Source organism: Lutra lutra, chromosome 14 (genome assembly GCF_902655055.1).
Source record: "Lutra lutra chromosome 14, mLutLut1.2, whole genome shotgun sequence".
Classification (NCBI taxonomy): Eukaryota; Metazoa; Chordata; class Mammalia; order Carnivora; family Mustelidae; genus Lutra; species Lutra lutra.
Window position 1 is genome coordinate 73,118,088 of NC_062291.1, and position 21,375 is coordinate 73,139,462.

General features: G+C 43.8%; 1 protein-coding gene across 18 annotated transcripts in view; it reads right to left on the reverse strand.

Annotated features, from left to right (window-relative positions):
• ABLIM1 (actin binding LIM protein 1) overlaps positions 1-21,375 on the reverse strand; it is a 303,053-nt gene that overhangs the window by 221,432 nt on the left and 60,246 nt on the right. For 4 of the 18 annotated variants that reach the window (XM_047701383.1, XM_047701384.1, XM_047701377.1 and 1 more), the window contains exon 1: positions 950-1,110. The exons of 1 other annotated variant lie outside the window; for it this stretch is intronic. In XM_047701383.1, the coding sequence (XP_047557339.1) occupies positions 950-1,007 (58 nt within the window). In that variant the 5' untranslated portion in view covers positions 1,008-1,110. Of the gene's footprint in view, positions 1-949; positions 1,112-21,375 lie in introns of those variants that run through there. 13 more of the 18 variants (XM_047701387.1, XM_047701374.1, XM_047701388.1 and 10 more) reach the window with 4 other exon arrangements.

Below are 21,375 nucleotides of genomic sequence, written 5' to 3' on the forward strand. Positions count from 1 at the left end.
TGAAACCAAAATAAGTCACAATCTCTTGTCTTAAAGGGCCCAGTATCAAAAGAGGCCACATGAATCGACAGTCTGCTGGCTTCAAGGAAACAGCCCGCCAGACGGTGCCGGGCCGCCTCTGAAGTTGGGGTGGTGTCTGTCAGTCCCTGGGGATGCTGAGCAGGATAAGCTGGGTCCCTCCAGAAGCCAGTCTCTCCAGGGGACAAACTCCCACAAAGCACAACTATGGGGGAAGCATTCTAGAGATGGGATCCAAACTCAAAGCACCTGCGTGCCCCCATGTCGGGACACAAAAACTACATAACTACATCCTCAGGAGGAAAGAATTCATCTCAGAGCTATGTTAACATGGAAGTATTGTCATGTAAATGGGGCCTAAAAAAGGAGTGGGGGGGACCGGAGCAAAAATGGAATCACAGGCTTCACTCACAGTCACTGAAGACTCTTTTTAAAGTGCTCCAACAGACCAATCTAAATTTAATTTATTTCTTTTAAAGATTTTGTTTATTTGAGAGAGAAAGGGGGAGAGGGAGAGAAAGAGCATGGGGGAAGGGGCAGAGAGAGAAGCAGACCCCCTGCTGAGCAGGGAGCCCTACATGGGCCTCTATCCCAGGACCCTGGGATCCTGACCTGAGCCAAAGGCAGAACCTTACCCGACTGAGCCACCCAGGCACCCCTAATTCAATTTAATTTAGCTGGATTCCCACTACAAAATAGTTATGTCAATCTTAAAACCTCATTATATTAATAATATCTTTAAATATGTTGCTAAAGATGATACATATTTAACAACAAAAAAAGTTATGCACATAGAGTGTTAATATATTGTAAATAAGCATAAAACTATTTGAGCCAACGGAAATGCCTCTGAACTCTCCCCATCTTTAAAGACATGGTCTGGCCCAGGCAGCATGTATGCCAAGTTTGCAAAATGAACAGTCGAACGAACCTTGGTTGTCTTCAACCACGTGATGAGGCTCCATGAACTCAGTCTGTTCCCAGGTCATTCAGTAAACACACAGGTCCCAGAGCTAAGATGTCAGCTCTTGTTGACAAGGTGGCCGGGCACCCACGGAAGGACTGCCTCTACTCAGAGAGAAGGCTTGGGCCCTGGCTTTCCTCCCAGGAGTTCGTGGGCTGAGCCGGACTCCAGAAAGGGGTGTGCCACCCAGAGGGTGTGCCCCAGCCAACTCAGGAAGAACGAGAAGTTTCCTGCGTGATTCTAGCTCCCTCCTCGTGCACAGAGTCCTCACCTTCTTCTTCTCCCCACTCTGGCTCCCACCAATTCTGAAGACCACTCTTAAGAACACACCAGTTCCCTGACATCGCACCTGCAGAAAATCATCCCTTCCGCCATTAAAATGCTCCCGGAATGACCCTCGGATTTTCCTCCAATCTGCACAATCCAGAATCCAGATTTTGGTCACTGTCATTTCACAATAACTCAAACACATGAGGCAAAAAAAAAAAAAAAAAAAGAGAGAGAGAGAGAGAGAGATTGATCTTCCCAAGCCTTCTGCCTCCTTTTTATCGTTTAATGAATTATTGTCTCACCAGATGGGCACTTACTGCTTTTTTTGAATACAAGGATTTAACAAAAATACTATAACTCGAGCAGGTTCCTTTTACTATCGGCCGGACTATTCCTCATGGCTTGGGATGTGGGTCCCTAACAACACACTGGTCTGAGACAAGCCGTGGACTTTGAGCCCGTTTATATTAGGTACAGGCTGTCTGAAAACAATGACCTCATCCGGAAAGGCTCAGGAAAGAGACATTTTTTCCTTTAGTCAGGAATGCCCTGATGCTGGGTTGGATTACCCGCCACCCACAGTCCAGAGTTTCACCAGAGTTTCTCCTAGTTATTTTTGAACACCGGGGCTTTTGCAAATTGGAAACATTACGAAGATACAGTTTAAATGGGAAAAGACACTTAGGACAACTACCCCCAGCCTCTGGTTAGGAGGTTGGAGGAAACTGACATAATTGTTTTAAGTGTGAGGGTAAATCATTTAATTCCTGCAATTAAGATAACCACCAAAACCATTCTGAGATATTAATTTAATATAAAGCCCATAAACTACCCACGGGAAGGAAAGACTACATGATCACATTGTTTCAATATCAAGTTTGATTAATTGCACATCCCTGGCTTACTCTCTTCTAGCTGGCTTTTTTGTTTTGTTTTGTTTTGAAATGGCTCTGGGGACAGCCATACTCTTGGATTACCCCAACCCCTCTCCTGCTAGCCCAGGCCACTGCCTGGAACTTTTTGCTTCTGATAACGTTCTCCTGACTTGGCCAAATCACCAGGCAGGCGCCAGACAAAGGATCACGACTGGACCACTCATTGATAAAACGCTCGGCATTCACAGAGCTGTTTTATGTCAGCTCCTGTCAAAAGGCCAGTCACATTGATTGAAATCTTCTGATTACGCCTAATGCCTAACATTCTCATGACAGTGATTTCATGCTTTACCCTAATGGTTTTTTTGTTGTTAGTGTCTTGGGAACCTTACCAAACAGTGGATAGGAGCCTTTCACAACTGCGGGTTTTTGTTTGTTTTTTATTCTCATTAGCCTCACTTCAAATGTAATGGAAGCTGGTTTCTCCTATTCCCTTGAAATCCCAGATTATGATTCCTACCGTATTTGACATGAAAAGGAGAGGAAGAAACCACGTGTAGTGCTGCTACTATTTCCTGGAGCTAACCCAGGACTCTAGCGGAAAGCAGCTTAGATGGGCTCCTTGCCTTTCATAAGGCAGGACTGCCAAGGGTGGAGGGCAAGCCGATACTGAAACTGAATTTGGGAGCCATCGGCCAGTGCAAAGCAGCTCCTTCCAAGCCACAACCTCCCAGATTTGACACCAATACTTGGGTGATTTATTAGACTCCACGAACCAATCGCTCAAAAATGGTTTAAAACGTACAACCAGGGGCGCCTGGGTGGCTCAGGGGGTTAAAGCCTCTGCCTTTGGCTCAGGTCATGATCCCAGGGTCCTTGGGATCAAGCCCCGCATCGGGCTCTCTGCTCCGCGGAGAGCCTGCTTCCTCCTCTCTCTCTGCCTGCCTCTTTGCCTACTTGTGATCTCTGTCTGTCAAATACATAAATAAAATCTTTAAAAAAAATAAAATGTTCAACCATTTTCTAATTACAGGCAATGGTACCTCTATAAGGTCATTTCAAAATCAGAGATACTGCGGTGCCTGGGTGGCTCAGTTGGCTAAGTGTCTAACTCTTGTTTTCAGCTCAGGTCATGATCTCAGGGTCATGAGATGGAGCCCCAAGTCGGTTCTGTGCAGGGTCTGGAGCCTGCCCGAGATTTTCTCCCTCCCTCTCCGTCTGTCCCTCCCACCCCCAACTCGCATGCCTGCTCTCTTAAAAAAAAAAAAGAAAAAGAAAAAGAAAAATCAGAGATACTGTTGTATGTTCCTTGCCATACGTAACTCAATCATCTAGGAACCTCGAGTGCAAGCCTCTCCCTCAGAACCCCTCAGAACTCTTGCCAGGAAAGCAACTGTCAGTCAGCAAAGTGAATGAATAAGAATGCTTTAATTTGCATAGTCACCTATATTTGAGAAATACTTGATTGAGTATTGTTAGACAGGTTTCTTAACCGTGGATTTCTCAGAGACATGAATATGCATGTGTGCCTTGTAACTCTGTAAGAGAAGAATAAGATAAGCATTTCCTAAATTTATTTGGTCGGAGAACGCTAACCCCAGCACAAATAATAACTCCACACAAAATCCTGCTCAAGGGAACGAGAGCACTGGATAGGACTTTTGAGATAATTCCCTTCAGAGCGTCAGAGATAACACATCTTAAAGCCAGAGGACTTTAGGGACCGGCCCGAGGCGGCACAGAATGCAGCAGCAGGTTGACTCTGCCCTGCAACGCTCGGCTCTGCTGTCTGGGGGCTTCGACGGGCCACGGCGCCCGACTCTGTCTTCAGGGAAGGTATGGTCCCCAGAGATGCTGCATGGTCTTAGGCAAACAGCACATCTTACAACAGATTGTGTGAAAAGACCTGGCCTAGGAGATGAAGCCTACTCTAATGGGATTTATGGCAGAGCTGAGAGACAGGAAGAGCCGCTATCAATAACGAAACACACACAGGCCCCAGCCTCATCTTTCAAAGTCAGCGAAGAGAAAGAAACCTAAAGCAAACTGAATTCCATTTAAAAAAAAAAAAAAAAGATTCCCCTGGGAAAGATGAAAATGACATTTCTTGAAAGGTCATATTCACGGGGTGCCTGGGTGGCTCAGTCGTTAAGCTTCTGCCTTTGGCTCGGGTCATGATGCCGGGGTCCTGGGATCGAGCCCGGCATTGGGCTCCCTGCTCAGGAGGAAGCCCGCTTCTCCCTCTCCCACTCTCCCTGCTTGTCTTCCCTCTCTTGGTGTATCTCTCTCTGTCAAATAAATAAATAAAATCTAAAAAAAAAAAAAAAAGTCATATTCAATAAGGAAGAAAACCTTTCCAGACCCTAACTAGAAAGGCACAGGAAAACAGGGAAGCACTGATTTGTCATTCCCCTTGAACTTATGTTCTGCTGATACTTTGTTATAAGCCCAGATGGTTGGCCCCAACCCAAGCTCAGCTGTGACTCCACTGGAAGGATCAACTTTAAGAACTGAAAAGAACTTGGAGTTCACCAAGCCCTTAAACACAAAGCACTCGTCAAGACTAGAAGGGTCTATATAGCACACAGGTATCTCTGTGCTAGCAAACCTAGTTTCTGCTTCTGATTTCCAGGTAGATTCCACGTAATTATTTTTATGACCTGAAAGGAAATGTTAAAGACTTTACTAAGAATATCAATGCCAATTACCTATGGTCACGTCTATCAGCTTCATAAACTGCAAACAGAACAGCCTCGTCACTATTCATAGCTCCCCTGTACTGAGGGCTCTCTCTCTCTCTCTCTCTGCAGGCATCAAACAAAGATTCCCTCACTGATTTCTTATAACTTTCTGAGGCATGCACCACTACGATCTCCATCTTAAAGATGTCTAAAGCTAAAGTGGAGAGAAGTTAAAGAAATTGCCCCAGGTCACTCCCCCTGCGAGAGATACAGCTGTGGCTCAGGCCCAAGCAGCTGGAATCAGAGGCCATGCCCAGGATGCTAAAACTTCCTCAAGATATTGAAACAGCTCAGGGAGAATCATTTTATCAGAGAAAATGCCAAAGCCATTTCCACCACACCTGAAATTATGAGTTGATGCAAAACATGAGTTTAGCGATACAAGAATTACTGCATACCCAAAGGCTGCTAATGCTTTTTTTGCAAAAAGTCTAGAATACTGAAAACTGGGGGTGGGAGGATGGGGGCACATTCTTATTATTGATGTCAAAAGAATCATTTTTTTCTGAGTCATTTTCTGTTTTCATGAGATTCTCCTGAATTAATCTCATTCACAAAGAGACACAGCCATTGGCTAGCACTGGTCTCCACTAAGGTGGCAGTGAGGGGAGAACCATCATGGCACACTGCTCCCCTGCCTCGTGCCTATGGTACAGGACAGTGTTTCCTGTTCAGGTTGGAGGAGCCAACCAACACTTACTAGACTGGGGACAGGCAGAAGGACCCAAGTTCTTGACCTGGCTCTAGCTCACCAGTGATCCTAGGCAAACGGCCAAGCTATCTTCTAAACCTATAAAATGGGCCACTAATGTATGCTTTGTCTACATCAGAAGAGGTGAGAGACAATAAAACTCACCCATATTTTCTGTCAGCTTTTTCTCTTCTTCTCCTTTTCTCCCCCTCCTTCCCTTTCTTTCTCGTTCTGTTTCTTTTCATTTTCCCTTTATTTATTTATTTATTTATTTATTTATTTTGGCCAATATTTGTCAAAAAGGATTTGAGATAAAATCTCCAGCACACAGAAACCGGATTCCCCACAGCAATCTTAGAAGGTAAGTACCTAGAAGAAGGGTGTTATTAATCCCTCTTTCACAGATGAGAAAATGAAGGCTAGAGAGAAAGTAACTTTTCTCAAGGTCACAGCTTGCAGACAGAGGAGCTGGGACTCAAACTCAGTTCCAAGGGTTGTAGTCACCACGCTACAGTGAGGTGTGATACAAAGACCCAGTGTAACCATCTTCAAGCCTTCTCCCTGCGGTCCTGCGGAAAGAATCTGCAATTACCAATTAACCGGTATCTAAGATATTATTCATGCGAACCTTTTCAAACAAAGGGAAGAAGTAGAAACAGAATGTACTTAGTGGTTGCCATCAGAAGCCTTCAGCACCCCACCCCCCATTAACTAAGGAGTTGACAGTGGTGGACTTGTTACCTCCTTGCCCCCTTACCTACTTTGTCTGCCTTGACTCTCGCTCCCACCTGCCGTCGTTGGCTACGGGAGACGAAAAGGCCTTCTGTACTCCCTGTGAAAACAACGGGCATTTCTCTTTGGTGACTCATTTGACACAAATAAGCTGTAGGATCGGGGTGGGGGTGGGGGGGATTCCAATCATCCTGGGCTTCTGAAAGAGCAGCGAGGATAAAGTCTACAAGGAAGAAAATGACTGTAGAACGAGCAGATTCTACCTCGCTTTCATTGTAAGAGGATCAAGTGTTAGGTTAAATCATCATGATTTACTAGAATCTGGATTTTTATGATTTCTACATTAATTTCCATTTGGCTTCGAAGGGAGAGACGACCACGGCGTCTGTAAAATATTGCACACATAGCTGCACCCCTAAAGAAAGGACAAGGGTATTTATTGACTGTGTTAGGCACAGAGGGTTGCATTTTGGATGGAATTTCTTGTTGCTGGAGGGTAGGAAAGGAGAATAAACACCTCGAAGACACATACCTGCCCCAGCAATGTTACGACATCATTCCGTCTCACTTATACCTCTGGCTGCATGTACCTCCACCAAGCTGGTCCACTACCTCCTTGGAAGCAGGGTTCAAAGTTAGTGGGAAGAGAAAACATGGCACATTTCAATGAGGTTGAGGACGCTCCCTCAAGCCGTTGACTCAGTTCAACTTCCCAGCTCACTCTGAGGGACTTTAAGTTTAACATTCTGTATGACCCTGCCTAGTTAGCAGTTAACTGACAGTAAAACATTCACACTTAGTCTCTAACGCAAGCAACCATTTACTTATGGTCACAGGCAAACTAATTATTCCAAAGACTTTCCTATCGACTTTTGAAAATCTTAGTGGTTTGTCTCTGCCTGCTTTCCACTTTCATTTGAAGATCCAAAGGGGGTTAGACTGGTTTGTAACTACATATATCACAACCTTATTAATCTAATAAAAAAATCAAAACAACAATCTTTCTACCCTGTTCCAAATTCAAGAGGGTAAGTCTAGTGTAAGGGATTTTAAGGATACAACAAAAACAACAACATTAAGCCAATTAAGAATAAGTCAACCTGAGGATGTTTTGCTAAATGTTTTTAGACTTCCTAAAAACCAGACTCTGGGGTCAAGGACAAAATCACCTTTAGCAGTCAAGTATCTCTTGCAAACAGAAGACTCCAGATACGCTGTGTTCCATTCCTGTGAGCACACAGACACAGAGGGTGTGGAATCTGGTGGAGGGAGGGTGCTTTAGATCATCTCATCTGGGTGTTCTGAAGCTCATGTACAGAATAATCAGGTTTTCAGGGACTGGGGTGAAGGCTTGATTCTGGTTCCCACCCCAACTTCCACCAAAGAAACTATGGCTCATCTGCCTCCTTTTCTGAGTTTCCAGATGAATCTTTATTGGAAGAAAGGGTTCCTAGCTAAAAACAAAACACACTCGTCGAAAAATTCCCAAACTGTCCAATCTTTTCATTTTACAAAGGAGGAAAAGGAAGGCCAATGAGTTACTGACTCGTCCCAGGTCCCAGGATGAGTGAGCAGCCAAGGCAGGGTCACACCAGCCGCGGGCTCTGAGCAGCACACTCCAGTGCATGCACTTTCCCCCAACTGCCAGTTACACAGCCCCCAACACACAGGTCCCCCGTCCTTGTCCTTGAATGCACTCAGGTCTGCACACTGTGGCACAGCCCTCCAATGCAGACTTGTGGTTGTGATGGTGGTCTTATTCTTGTCCTTATTCTCATCTGTATCCTTCTCCTTATTTTAGCATTTTTAGAGTACTAGAAAGCAGCAGGATGGTAGCAAGAATCCTGCCCTCAGAAGGTAAAAATGAAACTTTCTGAAGTTTTATGTCAGTGAATAGAAAATATTATTTGGTTGATAAAAGTTGAATTTATACTCAACTTAGGATGAAGCAGGATGTGTCCTGCTTGCTGTGACCTTCATTCTCCAAGTTGAATCGCTTAGCAAAGCCCCGCTGAGCTCACGGTGTGGGATCTAGCCCCAGGTCCCCTCTGCGGATCCTCTGGGGTTGCATTCCAGATAAACACCACAGTCCCTGGATCCGGGAGGGTGGGCGCTGCATTTTGTTAAACACGATGAGACCCAAGTGGGAGTAACAAAAACTGGTAAATTAGAGTGAACTACTCCAGCTATCCCTGGGGTCCCTGATTTACACAGAGTTCCTTTAAATAACTCCTAAAATGATCCCCATTGCCATCCACTAGGTGAGCAGTCTGAGCAAGTTATTTTATCCATATGTGTCTCAGTTTCCTCACCTGTAAGATGGGGTAATTATAGCACCTACTTTATGGGGTGTTGTGAGAATTTAAGGAAGCAGTTCCTGGTACATAGTAACCCTTATACAAACACTAGTTGTCACAGTTATTCTTATTTAAAAAACGGCCTTAAGTACTAGACAGAGAGACCAGGGGCAGGATAGCAGCAAGAGCCAGCCAATTTAAAATGAGTAATGAGGGGTGCCTGGGTGGCTTGATCATTTGGGTGTCTGCCTTTGGCTGAGGTCATGATCTTGGGGTCCTGGGTTCAAGCCCCTCATTGGGCAGGGAGTCTGCTTCTCCCTCTGCCCCTCCTTCTATCCCTCTCCACCCTCACTTGTGTTTTCTCTCTCAAATAAACGAAATCTTAAAAAATAAATAAAATAAAATGAGAAATGAAAACGAAATTGTTCTGAAGTTAAATGTAAGTCAATAGAAAATAACCATTGGTTGTTAACAGCGGAATTTACAAATTGGGATCCTGGTCAGCCACACCGTCTGTTGGAGGGTCTGGCTGTTCCCAGCGCACCTGGGGCATCAGCATCGCCCTCATCTGGGAACTCGTTAGAACTGCAGGACCTCCGGACCCAGCCCCACCCCTGCCTAGCAAATCAGGATCTGCCTTTTAACAAGGTTTCCTGGCAATTTCTGTGCATATAAACCCTGGAGAAAGTCCTCTTTACAGTATATACCGAGATTTCCCCATTTGTAGGTGAAAGGAATGAGACCTCACTTTTTTTTTTAAGATTTTATTTATTTTTGAGAGAGATTGAGAGCCTGCACAAGTAGGAGCAGGGGGAGAGAAGGCGGGGGCAGAGGGAGAAGCAGACTTCCCACTGAGCAGGGAGCTTGATATGGGGCTCCATCCCAGGACCCTGGGATCATGACCTGAGCTGAAGGCAGACGCTTAACCTACTGAGCCACCCAGGCGCCTGGAATGAGACCTCACTCTCTAGTCACATCTCCACACATTATCCTAAATCCTACATCCCTCTTCATCAGCCCTCAGGTTACATAGTTTCACTAACCTGAGTCTTAAAGCAGATGCTCCTCTTATGGAACAGAGCAATAGTGCAGGAGGACATCCAAAGCCACAAAGTCACCTCTTATTAGTAATGTCAATGATTTAAAAATGTCATCATCATGCTTGTTCATCAACAACTAACATTTATCAGGCTCTTAAAGTATGCAAGGATTAATGCAAGGTTAACACTTCCCAGATGTTCTCACTCTGTACCCATAATGCCCTTTCAAGTAGGCATTACTCTCCCCATTTTACAGAGGAGGTAAGCAAGGCTCAGGGTGGCAACATCACTTTTTCAAAGTCAAGTTGAACGCGGAAAAGGGCCTTTCTGAAGTTCACTTTCTTATTACAAATTAAGGCCTACAACACCCAAATTACATCCCTGTAAAATGGGGAGCAGTGATTATGTCCCTTTGAATGTGAGGAAAACTGAGTCCACGGAGTGAGAGAACTATATAGAATCAACCACCTGAGACTCAGGTCAGAACGTGGTCTGTCAGAGTTCAAGTTTCTCAAGTTAAAGAATTCCAGGGGTGCCTGGGTGGCTCAGTCAGTTAAGTGTCTGCCTTTAGGTCAAGTCATGATCCCAGCGGCCTGGGATCGAACCCTGCATTGGGCTCTCTGAACAGTGGGGCGTCTGCTTCTCCCTTTCCCTCTGCCTGCCCCTCTCCCCACTTGTGCCCCTCTCTTTGTGTGTCAAATAAAATAAATAAAATATTAAAAAAAAAAAGAATTCTGGTACCAGAATTTCCAGTGATGGGGCACCTGGGTGGCTCATTTAGTTAAGCAACTGATTTTTGGTTTCAGCTCAGGTCATGAGATCAAGCCCCACGTCAGGTTTTGCACTGGTGTGAAGCCTACTTAAGATTCTCTCTCTCTCTTTCTCCCTCTCTCTCTCCCTCTGCCTCTCCCCACCACTTTCAAGGAAAGAAAGAAAAGAAAGAAAGAAAGAAATGCCAATGATAACGCAAAAGCATTGAAGAGCTGGGGAGGAAAGGACATATAAAATGGAAAGGACATTTTCCATTCATGAAGATTTGCACAACCAAACCAAGGAACTTCAAATTTTCATCTCTGCAGTCAAGAGCTCACTGGGGTGTCAGATTCTTTGGCAAACCAGAACATCCAGATTTTTCTTGCCGTGACTTGTGGCAGCTGATCCCCATCAACATATCACAGTGAACATCCCACGCAATTACTCTCGCACACCTGTGAAATTCTCCCAGGTACGGTCTCTCTGGTTTCCCTCATGAAATTCAGAACTTAGCAACATGCATCACAATCCTTCCTTGATAGCACCAGCAGCCTGAAGTCAAAGATGCAGGTTTTAGGATCAGGAGGTCGGAGCTCCTTGGCCAGGCCTCAGAGAATGCCTTCTACCCTCATCCCTGAGCCCAGCAGGGAAAAAATCAGTATTTGCTGGCTTAAGATTCTGTATCCGTTGGTAAGGGCTGCCACAACAGAAGACCACGGACTGGGGTGCTTAAGCAACAGAAATTCATTTTCTCCCAGTTCTGGAGGCCAGAAGTCCAAGATCAAGGCGTCGGCTGGCAGGTTTGGCTCCCGAGGCCTCTCTCCTTGGCTTGCGGAGGCTCACCTTCTCTCTGTCCTCACCTGGTCGTCCCTCTGTGCATGGATGTGTCTAGCCGTCTCTTCCTCTGTGTCCAAATATCCTCTTCGTGCAAGGACACAGGTCACATGAGATTAGGGTCCACCCTAGTAACCCCATTTTAATTATATTTTTAAATTAAAGGCTCAATTCCCCCAGTCACATTCTGAGGTTCTGCGGGGTAGGGCTTCAACATGTGAATTCTGGGAGGACACAATTCAGCCTGCACCACACGCTGGCTGGATCTTGTCATTCATCACCGCAAGTCCTAGTGCTAAGCGGACTCATCCACTTGGGCTCAGTAAGAACAAGAATTCCTAATAACCTGAATCTCCCGGGCCCATGACTCAGGGCAACCTGAAGAAGAAGGCGAACAGGGTTCCAGGTCAGACCTTTGTTTCTCCATCTGTGCTATCAGAGACGAACAATTCTCGGCCTCACTGTCCACCAACACGGCCTGTCTTCTCCCCACCCCCACTCATCACGTGCTTCTGTAAGGTCACTCTGAGGTGGGTTTTTAAAAAATTTAAGTGCCCCTTATAAAACAGTCTGAGTCCGAGATGAACGGTTGCTAAGAAGTACGAGCTGGAAGGAAGAGCTGGAATCTGGTGGCTCTCAAGGCCTCCGGGGCCTGGGGGTAAAGCTCCTGAGCATGGGCTGGATGAGTCCTAGGGAGCCGACCTGGGCTTCCCAGAAAGCTGTCACCCACAGGAAGACAGCCAGGAGGCAAGAGCCAGCCCCAGGCTGGGCCACTGAGCCGAAACCGCCACCCCAGCCACTGTCAGCAAGCAGGGGGTAAAAACACCAGCATGGTGCGGGCCTGTTAGGAGGGTCTGGCTTCACACAGAGTGTGTGCAAATGGCTTCTAATGACAGATTGGACATGATGTGTTCGTGGGCAACTAAACCATCACGTCACAGGAACAGAGCCAGACGAGAGGGAGACTTTACTATGAAAGAGAAAACCCACATGCATCACTTAGTCTAATAAACCTCCTTCGTTAGATTGCCCTACATTTCAATTTTAGGAATTCCACTATTCTTTACATCATCAATGTTTAAACTTGGTTCTCCAAACCTATTCATGTGAATATAAAGTGCTATAATGCCCTTTAGGATTTTAAAAAATCATTTTGCCATTTTGCTTAGGTATGTAAGTGATTTAAAGTAAAAATTATTTTAGTTCCATAAATTAAATATATTAAAGATTGTATTGTAGAGACCTCTTGTACATGCAGACCAAGACAACTACCATGGAAAATTATGCCAGCAAAGAAACAAAAGAAAAAATCAATTGCCCAAATAGAAATTTCCTGATTAGTTCATTAACACAGTTGAAGGAACAACTAAGAATTACTAGATATTTAAGGAAAACAACCAGCACAAAAACAATCAGCACAAAGAGGGGTCAAGATGAAAATACAAACATAGGATTCTAGAGAAAACATACAATTCATGCAACAGAAGAGGACCTAAACACAAACTCATATTTAATTCATATCCTTTAAGGTGTTTTAGAACACATTGTGTCCATGAAATAAAAATGAGAAAAAATAAAAGGAGCCAGAGAAAAATAGAGTTTTGAGAAATTAAAAATCAGTATTAGGGGTGCCTTGGTGGCTCAGTTAGTTAAGCGTCTGACTCTCGATCTCAACTCTGGTCTTGATCTCAGTTCAAGCCCTGTGCTGGGCTCCATGCTGGGCATGGATCCTATTTAAATAAATAAAAATAAATATGAAATCATTATGAAAATAAAAATGTCAAGATCTCCAACAAGGTAGAGCAAAATAAAAAAGACACTGAAATATGAAAAAAGAATTAAGAGACATGGAAGAGGGTTAGCATCCATATATTAGGAGTCTCAGCAAGAGAGAACAAAGTAGGGTACCTGGTTGGCTCAGTGGGTTGGGCCTCTGCCTTCAGCTCAGGTCACGGTCTTAGGGTCCTGGGATCGAGCCCTGCATCGGGCTCTCTGCTCAGCAGGGAGCCTGCTTCCTCCTCTCTCTCTGCCTACTTGTGATCTCTGTCTGTCATATAAATAAATAAAAATCTTTAAATTAAAAAAAAGAGAGAGAGAACAAAGTAGAGGGACAATTCTCCATATTGCAAGACATTGGTCTTTATATGGAACGGGCTGAATAAGACAAAGACGAACAGCAAGCATGTCCTGGTGGAATTTCAAAACTCTTTAGATAAAGAGATCTACAAAGAGATCAAGATGATCTATCAGAGACCAGATCAGGCTACCAAGAAAGTAAAAGGATTCTAGCCGCCACCAGACTTGGCAGACCCTGTGGATGTTAGGAGATAGTAGAACAAAGCCTTTTGAGTTTTAAGAAAAACACGGCTTTGAATCTAGATATCTATACCTGGCCCATCAAGCATGTGGGCACAGTAAGGCATTTTCAGACAAGCAAGTATTCAATTTACTTCTCACACACCCTTACGGAAAAAGTTACTTGAAGATTAACTCAAACAGAAGAAAAAATTAGGGGTGCCCAGGAGGCTAAATCTTAAGCCTCCGTCTGACTCTTGATCTCCACTCAGGTCTAGATGTCAGGGTGGTGAGTTCAAGCCCCATACTGGGCTCGACACTGGGCATGAAGCCTACTTAAAAGAAAAAAAAAAAAGGAAAAATTAATCCTCAAACATAAAGCTACTGATTCCAAGAAAACACAGAATTTGTTTAAGAATTAAATGGGGGTGGCCGAGAATCCCATGACAGCAGTTATGACAGATCTAGAATCCAGGGAGTCCAAATTAGAACATGGTCAGGGGGTTCCAAGAAAGCATCTTCAAAAAGTATATCTCATTCAACAAGTTAGTATCATTAAGAGGATGGGAGATGTTGTGATGCTATTGATATGTACATTTTGCTTAAGGGGGAAAAAAAAAGAATTGGAATTAAAAGCTCTATGTAAATTAAAAATCTGTATAAGAAAATCACAGTCCAAATGTGAAGCAAACGAAAAAATTACATAATTTTGAGCAAAAAAAAAAAAAAAAAGAATTTGGCAAAGGGCACTTTGATGAAGAGGCTTTGATAAATGCCAGAACATTCTCTAAGTAAAAAAGTCTTAGTGCACAAAATCGTAATTCCTTCTTATAGGTCCAACCACATATCACTTGTGCAGTTGAAAATATTTATGTAACTTCAATATTATAAATGCTTTCTACTGGTTTTCGGAGCTAAAAATCAGCTTATAGGCATGCCTGGGTGGCTCAGTCATTCAGCGTCTGCCTTCGGCTCAGGTCATGATCTCAAGGTCCTGCCATCAAGCCCCGCATCAGGCTCCCTGCTTGGCGGGGGGGCCTGCTTCTCCCTCTCCCACTCCCCCTGCTTGTGCTCCCTCTCTCGCTGTGTCTCTCTCTGTCAAATAAATAAATAAAATCTTAAAAAATAATCAGCTTATAATAAATATGAAAGCATACAAGTTGGCAGATTTCAAATATTATAAACCTTGACAGTATAAAAGCGAGGCACCCCCCAGAGCAGTGGGAGGGTAGGACAAATGGGTCAGAGAAAAAAAGCGAGGGGAGAAGGGAAAATTCCCTCATTTCATATCACAGGGAGTCAAGAGGTGTTATTTAGAGTCAGATGAAAAACAGTTTATCATTTAGAGTTAAAGAGACAACCAATCATAGATTTAAAACTAATGAAACTCTGGACATGAGTATTAAAGGTAGTTATGAGATGTGGTTGAAAAAAGTACAAATATTATTTAGAATTATAGTGGTACCCAGCAAAAGTAAAAAACGAACTTTTCAAAGACAGTTATATCTGTTATAAAAGGGCAAACACAGGGATCTGTGATGGTTCATTATACGATTTGGGTCATCTTTTTTTTTTTTTTTTTAGATTTTATTTATTTATTTGACAGACAGAGATCACAAGTAGGTAGAGAGGCAGGCAGAGAGAGAGAGAGAGAGGGAAGCAGGCTCCCCGCTGAGCAGAGAGCCCCATGCGGGGCTCGGTCCCAGGACCCTGAGATCAAGACCTGAGCTGAAGGCAGAGGCTTTAACCCACTGAGCCACCCAGGCGCCCCTATTTGGGTCATCTTTATGACCCAAATCTTCAAACATAGGCAGAGTGAAGGATGTACACTGAATTTTAACTTTGTAATACGGCAATTTATGATCAGATGTTTAGAATTCTAATATTTGAGCTTAAGAACTGAAATGGCCAATTTCTATTCATTTCATTCTTTCTTTTTGAATGGCAGGCAAAAGTGCTCGCTTCGGCAGCACATATACTGAATGGCAGGCAAAAAAAAAAATTTCAATGTCCTGTTTTCAAGCTTTCTCTCTAAATACCACACGGTATGTGAGGAAAGTCTTTACTGCTATTAATCAAAAACTCAAATTGCAATCACTAATATATAGCCTTCCTAAAACAATGGCTTTTGAAATATCATAGATAATTTAATGAGTTATAGGAGAATTTTAATTAGGCGAATAAAACTTATGGGTCTTGTGAATATCAACATGAGAACAGAATGTGCAGAATTATAGGTTTTAATGATAAAAAAATTAGCTTGTATATTAACATCAATGTTTTCTATATTTCTCGTCTTTAACTAATGGTTTGTCATGACTATGTGTTGAGTCATATATGAGAAAGAATAAAAACACTAAAATAGCATAACACCCAGTATCACTAGAAGTGTTCATATAAATAATAAGTCAGCCTCACCACTTAAAATACACTTTCCCTTACTAGGCATTCAGAAGCTCTCAAACCACTCGTTCTTAAAAATATTATCTAAGCGATCACTTCATTTGATGATTTCTTAAACAGAAATTATATCTGATACCATTATTTTTAAATACTTGAACTCAAGGAATATCTAGATAAATTAATTCAGACATCTGTAAACCCTAATAAGGGAAATTCTACCACATATAATTTCTGCTGAGTAAAACTTGATTGTTATGATGCATGGAAGAGCCTTTGTGAAATGCTGGAAGTTTTACAAACTTAGATATAAACAAAGTAAAATCATCTATGTGCCTTCAGCCTGGAATGCCCTTCATATCCCCTCACAGACATACTCTCCACCTACCAGTCCAAAGGATTTTACTTACCTTTGACACTCAGCTCAAAGACCACTTCTTCCTTGAAGCTGCCCCTTCAGATCCTAGTCTAATTCGTCACTCTACCGACCCTCTGCGGCTACAGCCATTTATCTAACCTTGATTACAGCACACCGATGTCAGGATCGTTTGTCTCTGTGTGTGTTTTCCAACAGATGTAAGTTTTTAGTAATGGCGGAAGAAGGGGTAGGTATTATTATACCCATTCTACAGATGAGAAACCAAAGACTGAGAAAGATGAAACAACTTCCTCTCAGGTCCCATCGCCTTCAGCAGCAGGACCGCGATCCCAGCACAAACTGTGTTCCCAGCCCACACTCTTAAAGACCACAGGAGGACCACCCTGAGAGCTGCCCATACAGCTCATGATTTGGTCAGTCACCTACATCACCTGCAAAGTATCTGGTCTGTGCTTTACACATTACGCATTCTATACATTGAATTTGGTCTTAGTTTACATGAAATACTGCGAGAATAAGACATTCAGTTAAAATAGCTCATCAATAAATAAAATCTTTAAAAAAATAAAATAAAATAAAATATCTCATCAGTCACACACATTTGAACAGAGTTCGGAAGGCTCCCGAACTCGGGCTGGGGGTATGGTCCACCACCACCCTTTACTGGAGAACCAGGTTCTCACATGAAACTTGTGTGCCTTCTCACCCAAACGAGCTTGATCCCTTTTCAGAGTCAATGTATTCTATCTTCATCCCTGAGATATCTGTGGATTCTCCTTGTAGAGACAATGTGTAAAATGTATACTCACATTCCCAGACACGCCAGCGAACAAAAGCTATTGGACTTAGCACTCATGAAACAGGAACCACTTCTCAACAGTATGTTGAGAACAGCAAGGACCGACTTTCAAATAGGGATATTCTATGCCTATGAGACTCTACGCCTAAATTCAGGCTGCCACCTGCCATCTGTAATTTACTTGGCATTTTTTGGTTTGGTTTTTCTAGTTACTCAGTGATTCAAACAATTTCCCATTCTCTCTCTCTCTCCCTGACTTCTCCTGCTCTCTCCCTATTTCCCTGCCACATACATTTTGTCTCCTAATGTTACACCTCTAACGTACCTTGGAGTAAGTAACAAGAGATTAAATTGTTACCATATAAACTATGAAAATGTAAATGTATAGTGCTTCTCAGTAGATTATTTTCAAAAAGGGAGATTATCTACAAATTTGTTCAGCCAGCTACAAAACTAGAAGTTAGGATGTGCATTACACATCGGCAGAGATTTCCTAATACCCAGTTTCAGGCTTTCTTTAAATTGGTTATAGCTCATTTATTTTTTATATAATTTTCAATAAAGGGATTCACTGGCAAAGCCTACCTTCGGTCAGTCCAAGGGGAAGAAAGATTAACTTAATGGCAGGGCAAATCAGCCTCCCCCTTCCTGAGTGGTTGTGGGGTCCAATGTCTTTTTTCTGGCATGCCTGGGAATGTGAAAGTACACTTTGTTACATGCTCTTTTTACAAAGAGAATCCACAAATTGTTTCCAAGGATAAAGATTTAGTGAATCACCAACTCTAATAAGGAGTCAAGTCCAACTTCAGTGAGTTCTGATTCTCAAGGACAAACTCATGAATAGTTCATAAGCCAGAAGAGAAAAGCTGCTTTATAATTCCTTTCATGTATACTAGTCTTAAGACCTTTTCCAAAGGATTGGGTAATTGTGCCAAACATTTCGGAGCTCACTGGAGGACCTTAAGCAATATGGTGAGGGCATAAGAAATAGAAGGTTGAGCTCACCCATTTCCTTAGTACCAGGTCTGGTTCTTAAACTAAACATGTGCAGAGTCACCTCAAAATCCGCTGAGAAATGTCTGCTTCATGCCATGACCTCTAGGCAGAAATGTACTTCAATACAGGGATATTTGTGCTCACGCTCAAGACTTCTGGGTGAGAGCGTAGGAATTCTTTAAATTCTAAAACCAGACAACAGGCAGAATCCCGGCTTGACTGGAATACATTGGCCTGAGCTGTGTTTTCGAGCAGTAGATTATTGGCAAAGGCTTAAGATCAGCCTATGAAGCCGACAAGTATACTTGCTAGATATCATCCTACAGCCCCAGCCAAATATGGGTCCCCAGGAGGGTCCTGCTGTGATCCACGAGGGGACGGGTCACTGGTGGGCAGGATGCAAATTAGCTGGGAAAGGCAAAGACCCGGAATAGTGGAAACTGGAGGGAGTACTCCAAAAACCATTATTAACAGAGGTCGAACCTGATGAGTATGGAAGAAGGAAAAAGGAACTGGGGGTGGGCGGTTTGGGAATAAGCCAACACAGGAGACCAATAGGAAATGGAAGAAGCAACACATCCAACAAAACTGGATGCTGACCCTTGGCGAGAAAGTCTGTACCATGATAGGCACAAAAACAAATGTGCTCTCTCTTAAATATGGTGCCATGTGATGGCAGAAATGTGCAAGAGAATGAAGTCACTGCATCTTCCAAAGGCAATCATTTAAGATATCATTTTTTTTTAGATTTTATTTATTTATTTGACAGAGATCGCAAGTAGGCAGAGAGGCAGGCAGAGAGAGAGGCAGAGAGAGAGGAGGAAGCAGGCTCCCTGCTGAGCAGAGAGCCCGATGTGGGGCTCGATCCCAGGATCCTGGGATCATGCCCTGAGCCGGAGGCAGAGGCTTTAACCCACTGAGCCACCCAGGCGCCCCAAGATATCATTTTTAATTTATGCAGGGAGCCTCAATACTCAAAATCATAACAAAAATTTGAAATTGCTTGAAGTGTCTTGTTTTGTGTGCAGAACACTGTAGGGCAAGGGCTGTGGCGTGGGTGATGGGATACAGGTGTTGGTCAAATTGCTTGTAAATATATTCCTTTAGGTTGTTTTCTAAGACAAGTAGCCGACAGGTCAGGTTGGCCCTACTACCTTGAAGATAAGGCCATGGCCATTCTTACCATAAAGGACTGGATCCACTGAAAAGTCACCAAGTCCATCTCACATCTTCAAACCTGAACCTCAAGACTATGCTCCTTCTTGATGTCAGCCCAGAATCTGATGATTCATCAACCAGAATCTGAATCAATACACAATTAGGCAAGGAGACACAAAAACTCACTACATACAGATAAACACAGCACAGGCTAAAGGATGAGAAAGCCTTGGGGAGTCACGCAGATTTAGGCAGAGGCTCTCTTTCTAGGATAGACTTCATATTGTTTCTTCACAAGGCTCGTTCTAGTATCTGAGTCACATAAGTAATATTGTATTAGCAGCAGCATAGCTCAGTCACCAACTGATCGAAAAAGTGTTGTGGGATACCCTTGTCAATCAGTAAATCCTACACCTTGGGTTCTTCTCGCTTAGGTTCCCCGGCGATGTTGACACCAAAGTTGACCCCAAGGAACAAGTCAATGCACCTTCCAATACGCTGGAAGCACAAACCGCAGGCAATTACAAATCCCAGCACCTGTTTCTTTTCTCCTGGTAGACCAAGTGCAGCTTGCCGTCGAAAGGAGGGGTGAGAACCATTTCCAGACACCCCTGTGATGAGGCCCGAGGCTACAGACATCCAAGACAACTGCTGAATTACGATCGGCAGAAGAAAGGTCACAAGAGATAAGCTTTGGGGGAAATATTTTCCTAAAAGCAGAGACCTTGTTCTGTGGTTTAATGTGCAACATCCCCCACGGGGGTTCCTTATCCTAACTCCATATAAAAAGAATGACCTGCTACTCTGATTCGTTATGTTTCAGAGTTTTGTTCAACAGTAAAAAAAAAAATCTGAAAGCCTGCCCAGTCCTGTAGAAAACCGAAACAGCATCTCCCTAGACCTCCAGCAAGCCTATACACTTCCACTTATACAGAATGGAACCTGAGAGGCCAGCTCCACCAACAGAAATATAAAGTGAGTCGCTGACATCATTTAAATCTTCCTAGGGGGTGTCTGGGTGGCTCATTGGTGAGGCGTCTGCCTTCGGCTCGGGTCATGATCCCAGGGTCCTGGGTTGGAGCCCCGTGTTGGGAGAGACCCTCTCCCTCTGCCTGCTGTGCCCCCTGCTTGTGCGCGTGCTCTCTCTCTGTGTCAAATAAATACATAAAATCTAAAAAAATAAATACATAAAAATAAATAAATAAATCTTCCTAGTAACTGCATTTAAAAAGTAAGAGGAAACATGTGAAATTAGTAACAATTACTTCATCTAACCCAACATATCAAAGCACACTAGCCCTTCACCAAGGACCTAGTAGCCACGTGCAGGAGGGGGCTATTATCTGGCCACTGTGGTGGATATCAGAGGCCAGAGGATCTCAGAGTTGTCCAGTTGTCAGGATTTGGTTTTGCTTTGGATGACAAATCTGAAGCTACCCTGGGCTTCCTGAATTTTAGTCCCTGCAAACTGACTACCAAACCGCCTTCAGCATTTCACTAAGCTACTTTGCTGGTGGCTCACCTTCAAAGTCTCCATTGAGGGCGGGTCTTGTATGTGTCCCCATGTGGTGCCACAGACAAAACTGTCTCGGTGACGGGAAACCTTATGAAAACCTTCCTTAGCCGTAAGGACTGACCCAGAGGAGGACGGCGGGGGTGAAACGCATGCTGGGCCATCTCTAGTGATGCAGCCACTGGCACATTCTTCAATAAAACGATGTCAGCGGGCACCTTTCCAAGGCCGTCCTGGGCTGGCGAGGCAGTGACGCCCTCTGACGCGGGCACAAAACCTCCCCGCCTAAAAACCAGCAGGGAGTTCCCTGGACGGGCTTCCTCCTGCCGGTCCAGTCCTCTCTCTGCGCTCTCTCTGCCACAAATGTCTCCAGGCCAAGCATGGGGCCAGGGAAAGGGACCCTCCTTTTGTGCGACTCCAAACCACAGGGGACTGGTTGGTAGAGGCAAAAATGACACCCACAAAATGCTGTATTTCTGGTGAAAGAAGAGGCAAGATGGGATAGAGGAAAAAGTGGAGAAAATGCAAAAAAGGGAGAGAGAGAGAATGAAAGAGAAGCAAATAAGTTAATTTTAAAAAGAAACATTCTCCGCCTATATTTGAGGAAGAAGGACAGGAAG